This window comes from Schistocerca serialis, chromosome 2 (genome assembly GCF_023864345.2).
Source record: "Schistocerca serialis cubense isolate TAMUIC-IGC-003099 chromosome 2, iqSchSeri2.2, whole genome shotgun sequence".
In the NCBI taxonomy this organism is placed as follows: Eukaryota; Metazoa; Arthropoda; class Insecta; order Orthoptera; family Acrididae; genus Schistocerca; species Schistocerca serialis.
Genome location: NC_064639.1, coordinates 327868602 through 327880630, shown reverse-complemented (window position 1 = coordinate 327880630; position 12029 = coordinate 327868602). Strand labels below are relative to the sequence as shown.

The window sequence follows — 12029 nt, the reverse complement described above, 5'->3', positions numbered from 1 at the left end:
CAGGTACCCAACATATAATGATGGGAGAAATGAGTGTGTATATTTGATTTTTACATTTATTTTTCCGACTACATATTTTAAAAAAACTTATTCACTCATTATACAGTGTGTAAGTATATAACCAAATAATGGAAAACAAGTTTACACTATGTTAGTGAGTTCTGTCACAACTTTAGCGTATACAGAACTGTTCAAAACAATTTGTGTGGTAAGGAACTTTACCTTTTTGGCATTATTTCATTGTATTCTTCTTGTATTTGCCACATCTTAGTTTTTTGCCTAATGGTACAATCAGATTATTTTGCGCATTTTAGAGTACATCACTGAGCACCCTTATGTGTATTGCTTTCAGTTTTTGAACTAGATGGGCTGGTGACTGTCATGAGCTGTACTTCTGAAAGTAGCAGTTTACCGCATACTTTGTGAAGGCTAGTAGATTCACTGGATTGCTCTTATACTGTAGAGTTTGTCTGTATAGTAAACAAAATGTTGACTGATGTATTTAGTGGAAAAGCAAGAAGTTGGTAGTACTATTTCTTTGTTCAGAAATTAATGCTGTATATTCCAATAGTTTCATTAATTCTGACAACTCCTCCCATGTAAGTGTCGTATCTAACAACTGCAGTAGGTGTAATTGTGTCAATAAAGTTTCTCACTCCTACTGCATCACTTATATTTTTAAGTTGGTTGAATTCGTCTTCTGTTTGAGGAATGGTAACAATATTATTGTCATGGCAGTGAATCAGAGTCAATCCAGATTTATTGTCGATTATTTGATCATATGATCCTACTGGAGCTTTTTCCATTTTCTTGCAGAGGAGCATCTGCTATCCTGTTGGAATGAATTGTTCCAGTTTCAGTGCAGTAATTTCTTGCAGTGCATCCAGAAGTTGCAATTAAGTAAAAAAGTTATCAAAAAAAGAAATCGTATGTCTATTCAGTTGCAAATAGAAGTTTTGATTCTAGGTCTAAAACAAATTACCAACATACACCAAGTTAAGGTGTAGTGTTTCCTGTTGCAGCACCCTGTTAGGTTTCACCTTGTGTATAGACACCAAACTTCATAACCAAACCTTATCAGTTTATCTGCCACATGTTGTTTTTTACTGTGTCTACGACAATATGGAATCTTGTCTTCATCAGTACATAGCAGGTTTTCATTAGAGAAAGATCTTAGCCATTTATTATTCAAGAGTTCCTATCGTACTCTTGAAAATCTGTCATCTTTGTAAATATTTCACAAATTTTTCAAATCTTCCTGTTGACACAGCTCATTTCCCAGTACATTCTATGTCTTGGTACAGGGTTGTAAGCTGTCAGAAGAAATATGGCCAATAACACTTATTTCTGCACTTCACGCATTGAGTATTGTATCTGCATGCTGATCAGCATAAATATTTCTGTAATTAGCTAACATGCCCAGGATAATGTCATTACAGAACAGTTCAAATAGCTGTACTGGTGACATTTCTTCTTCCAAAATCCTGGAAGCATCCATGTTTTCATTTTTACTTCATTGATATCATTCTGAATCCACTTCTTTTCAGCCTTCTTTCCTCTTCCAGTAACAGGAATCGTATGTGAGTAAGAATGTTACAGAGTGAAAACATCATTCGGGCTGGTGGTACCAGAAGTTGAATATGATGGCTCATTAGATTCCTTATGCTATAACTGTAATATAAAACATTAACTTTCAAGAAACCATAAATCATACTTTTATGGTTACAGATAAATATTCAAGAACATTCTAAAACACATATTTCATAACCAGACTCTTCAGTTGGTAGTCCAGTATAATAATTACCTCCTGGGTAACAGTTTCCTAATCACAGTATTTTGTAACTTTTGCTTCTGCAACTAATCTTAACTGGTTGCCACTTAAATGATTTATGTCATTTTCGCACTCATCACCCAAGTTTTCATCTGACTGCCATCATCAGGGGGGATATACTTATAAATCTCCCTCAAAAATCAGCGTCTTCTTCCAGTAAGGCTGTAATGTCTTCAGCAGTCAACCTAAAAACCAAGTGCTTACAATTATTTCAACACCCCCATTCAGTACAATTGTTCCAAAAATGGAACACTGAGCTATAATGCATTATAATCTGTTGTTGAGAACTAATTACGAATGAATTACACACACACACACACACACACACACACACACACACACACTCTCTCTCTAATGTTCATGTATTTATTCAACATACGTAGAAACTATAATATCACTATGTACTGTCAATCTGATAAAACTAACTTATCCTTTCAGTGGCATAGTGATGTGATTTGTGGAAAGGGGGGGGGGGTGTGGCTAGGGGGTCTGTCATGCCCATTGTGCCACTTGCACAGCGCCAAATGGCCCCAAGACAAACAAGATTTTCTGGAAAATATTTTATTATTAGGGTAAATTCTGTATATTATATTACTTTATGTGGAGGATGCCAATAAAGTGTTGTGCCCCGTGTGCCATCACACCAGTGTACCCATGTCTACCCACTCTTAGAAGTCATTTCTCCATAAATAGCAATGACTGTAGCATCAGCGATGATGCTCTTCAGATGCTCTCACCAGAATTGACAGTTTTATGCAAAGACACACGGGATGTATAAGGTAAACATTATGACAAACTTACAAAAGACAAATTCCCTATACAGAAAAAAATATACTTTTATTCCAAAAATGGAACAGTGTGGTTTAATGTATAATATGAACATTAAAGGCCCCAGAAAGACCTTTGGTGTGCACCACACTTCACCATACCTGGACTGCAGCTGTACTTCTTAATAATGTTGTATACTTTGGTACATCTTGTAGATAAGGCTGTGAGAGACTTGCCTGTTACGCTGATATCAAGCTGCAGCTTGTGAAATGCTATGCCGGGTGCATGTGACAAACAAATGAACCAGCATGTCCCCCTTTCATTCTCATCTAGCTCCATAAATACTATATGTACTGGGTCATATACCTGCAGATGCTGTTGAGTAGCCTTTCCTAAAACTATGTTGGGTTTCTCATAGCACTCTTCCTTTGACTGTAAAGTTTTCTAATCATAGTGACTTTTTTTCTTGTACTTTGCTTAAAACCAGAATTAAAGGTGATGGGTCAGTAAGTTTTTACTCTGTTGGTACTACCTTTTTTGTGCAATGGCTTGGCTGTTGCATATTTTAAATCAGATGGAAAGACCCCTTTATTCAAACTTTCGTTGAAGAGGTGGACCAGAACAGGAATTCGTGAATTTTTGCATCGTTTTAAGATAATGAAGGAAATTTAATCCCAACCAGTAGAGACTTTGTTTTGCATTTTATTTATTATACTCTCTATTTCTGTTGTCTCCTAAATAACACTGATTTATGTACCTGCTAAGGAATTCTATAATCATCAGTGTCAGATTTCACATTTATGCTACCTGACTTAATGAAATGAGCATTAAAAGCATTGACGATCATATAAGGGTCTCAAACATTCGCACTATCACCCACCAGTTGGATGCTGCTGACACTTGGTGGTGGTTTTATGCCGAGTCTCTCATTTACGCAGTTCTATTCTGATTTCCTCATTTTCCTTGAATTTACTATTTTTTGTTGTATGATTTTCTTTGTGTGTAAATTTAGTGCTTCTTTATAGACTTTTAGGCATATTTGGTAGTTGTCTCTAGCTGGTGTCTCTGGGAACTCTTTATATATTTTCCAAGGAATAAACATTTACTCTTTCAGTTGTTTCACTTTCAAAGGCAGTTTTGAACACATTTCTGTTTGAAAACTGTTGGACATGGTACACTGAAATGAGTAAAGAAAGTGTTATAAAAGTTACTCTGTTTGTCTGCACAATGTGTATCATTCCATGTCTCATACTGCAACCTCTCTAAAGATTTTTAGTTTAGACATCTAATTTCCCTTATGCCATAAGTACTTTGTGAATTTTGCATGTTCATTATTTAATTTGTCTGGCAAGTATGATGAGACAGATGAAGGTGTGTTATATCAAGTCTGCAGTTATCTAAGTTGGTGTAAAAGTTATCTATACAGCTAGACAGCTAGTCTGATGGGCCCATCTGTGGGTGTCTAACAAAATGGAACTGCACAAAATATCATTTACTTTTTCATAATCTTTAACGAACATTAATGAATCCATATTAAAATTGCCAGCTAAAACAAACCTATGTGCTTTTACTTTTTATATACAACATCAGTTATTTTTTTCTATGTTACTATGAGATCTGTACAATTGTATAACAATCATGGGTTCTTCATTTACCACTGACTTTATTGTTGAAACTTCAGATTTCATTTCCACAGTAAGTTATGTGATAAAGTCCAGTTTTGTAAAGTGTAGATGCTCATTAAAATGTATAGCCCTTTTATGTTCTGATCTACTGAAACTGCTGGACAGAATATAGCTGTTGAATTTAAACATTAGTAATTAAATTATTGAACAAACCATGTTCTGTAAATATGATCACGTCTGCATTCTCCTCTCTTAGTGCTTGCTCTAATTATATGCACTTGTAGTTAGGATGTTTTGATGTAACAGTTGGATACTAGTTTTGTTTTTTGTTTCTTAAGGATGTTCCTCTTGAAAATTTACATTTTCACAAATTTCCCATGGGTTGTTAGGTTGAGATGCTACGGAAGGGTTAACATTTTCATGTTCACTGTTACACTTCCCACCCCCCCCCCCCCCCCCCCCCACCAGGATGTATTACTGTCCCTTTCATATGATTTTGTAGACATCCATATACATTTTGCTTAAAATTGCAGTGCCTAGTCTATTCAATTAAAATCCATCCCTCCCAAAACATTTGTAATTTAAAAATTTGCTTGGTTTGATGAATATTGTTCAAAGTCTGTTGCACTGTTTTCTTGTACAGCTGTTTATTTTGCAGATGGGCTTTTCACTTACCGACCTCCTATCTGCTATGTCATACTATTAGTTTACATGATGGATGAACACATTTTGCTGAACGAATCATGTTTCTAGTTTTGTTGATGAGTAATTCTTCTCTGTTGTTCTGTAATCAGTTTGCCCCCACATTAATGAATACTCCTTTCTGATCTTGTGTGGATTCTTTTGCATTGGTTGAAACATCCTGTTTCAATGTCGGAATGTTTGTTATACACTTACTGAATTGATTAGTTCTGATTCCAGATAGACCATCAGTTTTGCAATCAGAAACTCTACTACATTTTGTAATCACCTATTATCAGATATTTTTTGAGTAGTATGTTTTCCCCTACATGATTTTGGCTCTCGCAGCATCAACACTGTTTTTGTAAATAAGTTATTTTATTAATTAAGTGTTTTACAATAGCTGGTTTGTGATAGTATTTTATTTCGCAGGAATAGTTTTGGGCACTGCCCATCAACAGTGGCATCTGTATTATACAAAAGACACACATTTTTTTTTAATAATAAGTTACTTTAAGTGTATGTTGTAGAGTTGTATGTACGAGTGTCTGTGATTTTTCAGTTCAGTTTTATTTGACTTGCCTTATACTTAATGTTCTCTAGCATATCCCAGTGACATGACACAATGCCTATCAGTCCTACATATTGCCAAAAAAGGCAGTTTACTAAATATTTTGGAACAAAAAGAAATTTTTGCACATGTAACAAAACATCCTGACCTCATCTTAAAAAAAAAAAATTGAAGATCTTGTTTGAATACGTCAATCAAAAGACATTTCTTTGTTCTGCTAACAGAGATAATACAAATTAGAAGTAATATTATATATATTCTGTGATATACACCAAAAATAACCTTTGCTTGTACAGCAGTTGCCAATATGTGTACATAAATCAAGTAATTGTATTATCGCATGAACATAAAGAAATATTGTCATTGGGATTTACTAGAGAGCATTACATATTAGGCAAGTCAAATTACAATGAACTGAAAAATCACAGATACATAAAACTTTGCAATGTACACTGTAAGGAACTTATTTTAAGAAATACATGTCTTTTGTGTAATACATCCCACTGGTAATGGACAACGCCCAAAACTAGTCCAGGGAAATAAAATACTTGTCGAACAATTAATTAAAAAGGTGACATATTTACAATTTCTACAAGCTGCAGAGCACCAAATGTTTTTCTTTTTACTATACTTCGCTGTCTTTCGTTCATATTTTGTTATTGATTTCCCGAGTACTTTATTTGTTGTGTCCTCATTAGATACGCAGCCTATGATTTGTTTGTCATCACAAACACACGAGTTAGCTTTTTTTTTTTTTCTAGTGATTGATTTAGTTACTAAATTAGCATCAATTTTCTTTATTGCTAATATTTCATTTTTAAGTGTTTCTATATCACTCTGCATTAATGTAATGACTTTGGCTTTTAAATTAACTGTGCTTTGTAATTCTGCCTGTCATGGAATATATGAGGATAGTCATTATTTATGAATTTCTTTCTCACTTTGCACATTCTTCATGTAGCCAGAAATTACAGACAACACGTAAGATGCCTTTGATACATGTTTTTGATTTCTTACATATCGAACTTTTGACTTTTTGATGAGAGTGCTGTGTTGTTGCACTGTTTTCTTGACACGATATTACCAAATCATAAGGTGTTACGTCTTCGGACACACGCTACTTTGCGTAGTTACATATCTAATCTGTAGTACCATTTACTTTTCTAGTAGTTTTCTAGGCCTTCTTCAGTATTTTTTTCAGATTTGGGTCCCACTTCTCCTTCCAAAATTTATTTATCAATTTCATGCCTAAGTAATGTGGAGTTCTTTCAGATAGTTTTAGTCTGTGGCTAGGCAACATGTGAGCTGCTTTACATCCCGCCTTATACTCATGCAAGAAGCAGTTGCTCTCCAAAGGTTTTAGGTTTCTCTGTGTGAAAATGAAATACATATATTCTTGGAATGACCATTAGATTTAGATTTTCAAATAAAGGTTTGCACATTTATTTCTCCTTAGCTCCCAGTGTGGCTCAGATGACCTTTATCTGCAGTCTAAAAGTGTTGAATATATTAGTTTACTCAAAGACCCAGAAAATTATACTACATCTAATGACTAAAACAAATTATGCATAATACAATTATTACAGCTAAACCAGTGATATTATATAAGACCTTCATGACATAAACAAGACTGTCCAGTGATTTGGTATACTGTGCACGTGATTACTCCACAACATATTTTTATTTACTGGAACACCAAGGAATTTTGTCCATATGGTGTATTCCTCCTATACATTGCACAGTTTTTTGGCAAATTGAACTATTCCTGTTTAATTTCAAATTGTTAGTTTTGACCCATGTCACCACTTTCCCTAGGGCCTACTCAGATATGGTGGATTGCTGTTGAGTCATCTACACAAATGGTATTAGACTGGATGTGGTATGGCATTCATATCATTGATATAATACAAAAATAATAGTTTCCCTAACATTCAACCTTGAGAAATGCCCGATTGTGGGTGTTTGCAACCAGAGAGGAATTCCTTGCCACTGTTATGAACATATACTTTTCTGTTTCCCATGTGTGATGACATCCAACCAAGAGATTTTCCTGTAAAGTCATAGACTGTCAGTTTGCAGAAAAGCAAGTCATGATTTATAGTACCAAAAAGTTAAATGAGGTTCCAGAAGATTCCTGGTGCACATATTCTATTATCAAGGCCTCTGCTAACTTTTATGACCAATTCATTTATTGTATGTGTTGTGCTGCTGCAGCCTTTCGTGAGACAATACTGATTGCATAAAATAATGCTGTCAAATGAATTGTAATTTTCTGACTGATCACATGCCACTCTTTCATATATTTTTGAGAAAATTGTAACAGTGAGATAGGTCTGTAGTTCCTCGTTTTCCATTTTTATGAATTGACTGAACTTCAGCATATGTTAGTTGATCTGGAAAACATCCCTCATCAAAAGAGTGGTTGATTATGAGGGAGAGCTGGTGTGCAACAATATAACAAACTACTTGTAATATTCTTGTGCAGTCTTTATCCCAACCCACTGAGTTCAGGTTTTAGATGTATTGCCTTTACTGCTTATTTTTGTCACAGAATTTGCATATCATAAAGCTAGTTGATCGTTCATTCAGATGGACTGCCAATGTTCAAATCCATTATAAAATTATTAATGATTACATTACCAGGTAAAGCATCTTTAAAACTAGTTTGATTTTTGAACTTCCACTTATGTGTTGAATAATTGTTCTGGATTGTTAATGTTGGATCATTTACGGTTGGAATTGGCCTCTTTCTATAGTTACACTGTGTGTGAGCATTTAGGGCAATGGCTTGTTTGTTTTTATAATTGCTTTCACACATTATTTTGTCAACAGCTTTGTTTATATCCGATGCAAGTCTTGCTCATCAGATCAATTTAAGTGTTGTTCATGCATTGTGAAACTAGCTTTTCCATAACTGTAGATGCCAAGAAGATTAAGTTTTTAAACATTGAACACAAATGTTTTAATTTTTGATTTGTTCGACAAATTTCAGAATCAACACAAGCCGAGTGTGTCACATCAAATATCACTGGCAGATTTGTCAATATAACATTTGTAGTCAACATCAGTTGCAAGATAATGACACATCATTGCAGTAAACATTGTTCCAGCCTGCTATGAGGGCAACACGGTCACTTTTAGTAGAAATGTCACATTCCGTTTCTATATTGCTGATCACAGTGAAGAACTTCACCTGGTTAACAACAGCTGAGACACAGTCTCTTTAGCAGAGTTTGATACAAAGTTTGAAACATCGTATGCATGGCTGCCTTCAAATATTTTGACTTTGATTCTGTGGTGTATTTGTTTTTGTTTAGCTTCAAAACTGTTATTTGCAGATTTGATGTTTATTTTTGAGATTCCACTTACATGCATAATTTTAATACAGCAGTGCTGTATTTAATAATTACGTTTTGGATATGTGTAGCGAATTGTTCCTTGTGTACTATTGGCACACTATTTTTTTCTGCATTGTACTTTCCTGTTTCTTCAGATGCTGCACCTTTCTTGGTTACATGAGAGCTAAATGTAATGAAACATGTATTTTTGTCCACTTTGAAACTATTGTTGTTTCTCAGAATTTTGCATTTGTGTTCTAAAGCAGCACATTTCATTTGTAAAGTTTCATTATACTTTGCAACTCTTTAATTATTGAATTCTTGTCTCTGATAGTGTTTAAGTACTTTCTTTCACATTTTTCCGTTACGCAAGCATCGCATGACCGTGAGTAGTATACAGTTACCAATTTTATATTTTATTTTAGCACACTTTTCATGAAACCACCATTTACAAAATTTGCATTGAATACCTTTCTTGATTTTTTTTGGTAACTTACAATTATTACCATATGTTAATTCATTTATTAAAATGACTGCCAGAACAGATCGTTTGTAAGCAATATGGCCAGTTTTCTTCCCTATATACTTGTCCAATATGAGTGTGACTCAAAGTCTAATAATGTTGTAACTGACAGTAAGCTATACACTAATTTTCTGTTCTTTCTTTTCCCTTCCAGAGGCCTTTTTGTTGGTATTCTGACCTATTAATTTTCCTACCACCCCCACCCCCCCTCCTGCCCCATTTGCTCTTATTGATGGGCATCAATGAAAGTTTGTTCAGTTCACTTATGTTTTCATTATTCTGCCATAACTTGTTTCTAAATTACATTAAATTTCTTGCCTTACCTTCATGGTGTCTTGGCATCTTTTTGCAAGTGACACTTGTTCGTAAAGTGGGCAGATAAGGTTGTTTTAATTTCTTTATTGACTAGTGATAAGGTTTGTGCAGGTTAGTAACTTTTTTTTGTCATCAGACTTCTCACTGATTTGATGCAATCCACCATGAATTCCTCTCTTGCGCCAACCTTTACGTCTCAAAGTAGCACTTGCAACCTATGTCTACAGAGCCTTCCCTGAAGTCCAATCGTCCTGTCAGTGTTTTCCATTTATTCATTTCCTCGCCGGTTCTTTGGAGAACCTTATCATTCCACATAATTTACAGTAGTCTTCTGTAGCACAACATCTCATATGCTTATGTTCTCTTCTGTTCCAGTTTTGTCACAGTCCATGTTTGACAGCCCTACAATGTAGTGCTCCAAACTTATATTCCCAGAGATTTCTTCCTCAAATTAAGACATATGTTTGACACTAGTATACTTCTATTGGCCAGGAATGTACTTTTTGCCAGTGCTAGTCTACTTTCTTTTGCCCTCCTTGCTCTGTCCGTCATGAGTAATTTTGCTGTCTAGGAAACAGAATTCCTTAACTTCATCTACTTTGTGATCACCAGTTATGATGTTAAGTTACTGTTCTCATTTCTGGTACTGCTCATTAGTTTCATCTTTCTTTGATTTCCTCTTGACTTAGTTTATGTAATCCACTGTTCTGCCTAAACATTGATGGGATATTGATAAAAATATTAATTAATATTTGAGTTTTAAACAAATTACTCAACAACTACTAAGTACTTTAACTGTCAAAATATTAGCATAAATGTACCAAATTTTCAGTTGTGTGATTAAGAAACTGTACAAACAGATATATGTGATGGCTGGTTTGAAAAGCCACAGGATTTGCTTGTCACAGTGGTGTCGAAATTGGAAACATCATGCTCCAGCATAGCTTTTCTGGAGATTAATATTTGTATGTATTGTAATTTATTTTTGTTTCTTCAATTCTGTCCTTTGATTTTGTCCAAGCCAATGTGTTATTATTGGGCTGGTGCTATTTTGTGTTATGTTGGTTGTTTAACTTAATCTTAGTTATGGTGAGATAACTGTGGAATGCTGTCATACATTGTAAATGATATTTTAGTAATTACATCAAATCAAACTGAAAGTAAGAAATACGTACTAAACGTATTTTAGGCCATACTTATCTTCTGTCTGTAATATTATTTACTGCTTGTCTCTTTTAAAAGTATGTAACCTTGATATATGTGAATCTTTTAGATTCTAGTGTGATAGTAGCTGTATTTGAATGCCTATTTTATATTATGCATGATTAAAAAAAGTATGAATTGTAATAGATCAGGAAAGAAAGTCAAAGTACTCCCTAAAAGTTTAATCATTTAATTTAAAACACACACACACTGTAATGTTTGATATATAAAAATGCTGCAGAAAAAATACAAAAAGGCTGACTTGTATGCAGTCTTCAAATGTGATTTTTGTATACGTGTGTGGAGCTATCGAGACTTCCATTCCTGGTCTACAGGTGACTTTTAAAAATATTTTCTGTAGTCATTCATAAAGACTGTAATATTGTTTTTAAACTTCTGAAAATACATCCTGGTCCAGTTGGGCTTGAAAAGCAGAATGTACATACTACATTTGTATAAATTACGTATTTGTTCAATCCAAGAAGTTGTCGTAGGATAGAAATGAAGTAATAAGCTATGAAATCTATGTAATTTTCAAAAGTTGTCATATTTTATAAATGAATGTGACAATACTTCTGAGTAATATGACCATTTTAAATTTTAAAGTTGTGAATTTGAGAACGTATATTATATGTGTGCATTACTCATTCAAGCATGTGAAAGCAATTTAAAGTTATGAAAGTGATTGTTGTTTAATTGGAGCTAGTCATTTGTTGTATATTTTTGAGATGAGTATTTCTGTCCTGCTGTTGAATAAAACATGTACCTGTAGGAATATGCTTGATGTTGTTGAGACAAAATGATGTGTTATTACTGTAGTTGAGGAACTGTCAGAATTGGCATAATATGTAGTATCTGATTGTTGTATGAATAAAATACAGAATATAAATCTGCCAGAATAAATTATTTATCTAAAACTCCTAACTTAAGCCTAGAGCATGGGTGTCTGTGACAGAGGGTCACTTGCCCCTTTCCGTTGAATCTCCAATAGAGACTATTTTTCTTTGGGAACTGTCATAAACTTCTAGATGTAATTGTCTATTACAGACAGCTAAACTGCAAGACCAAAGTGCACAACCAGGGAATTCTAGTATAATATGAATGACCACAATGGTACGTAGTATGGCTTTAGCAATTGTTGTATATCTTACGTTTATTTCATTGTTGCACTGTT

General features: G+C 34.2%; 1 protein-coding gene across 1 annotated transcript in view; it reads left to right on the top strand.

The window, feature by feature from the left end:
• Positions 1 to 4237: 4237 nt before the first annotated feature.
• Positions 4238 to 12029, top strand: part of LOC126455955 (synaptic vesicle glycoprotein 2C-like) — a 124962-nt gene continuing 117170 nt past the window's right edge. The window contains exon 1 of the mRNA XM_050091712.1: positions 4238 to 4294. Coding sequence (XP_049947669.1) covers positions 4238 to 4294 — 57 coding nt within the window. The remainder of the gene's footprint in view (positions 4295 to 12029) is intronic.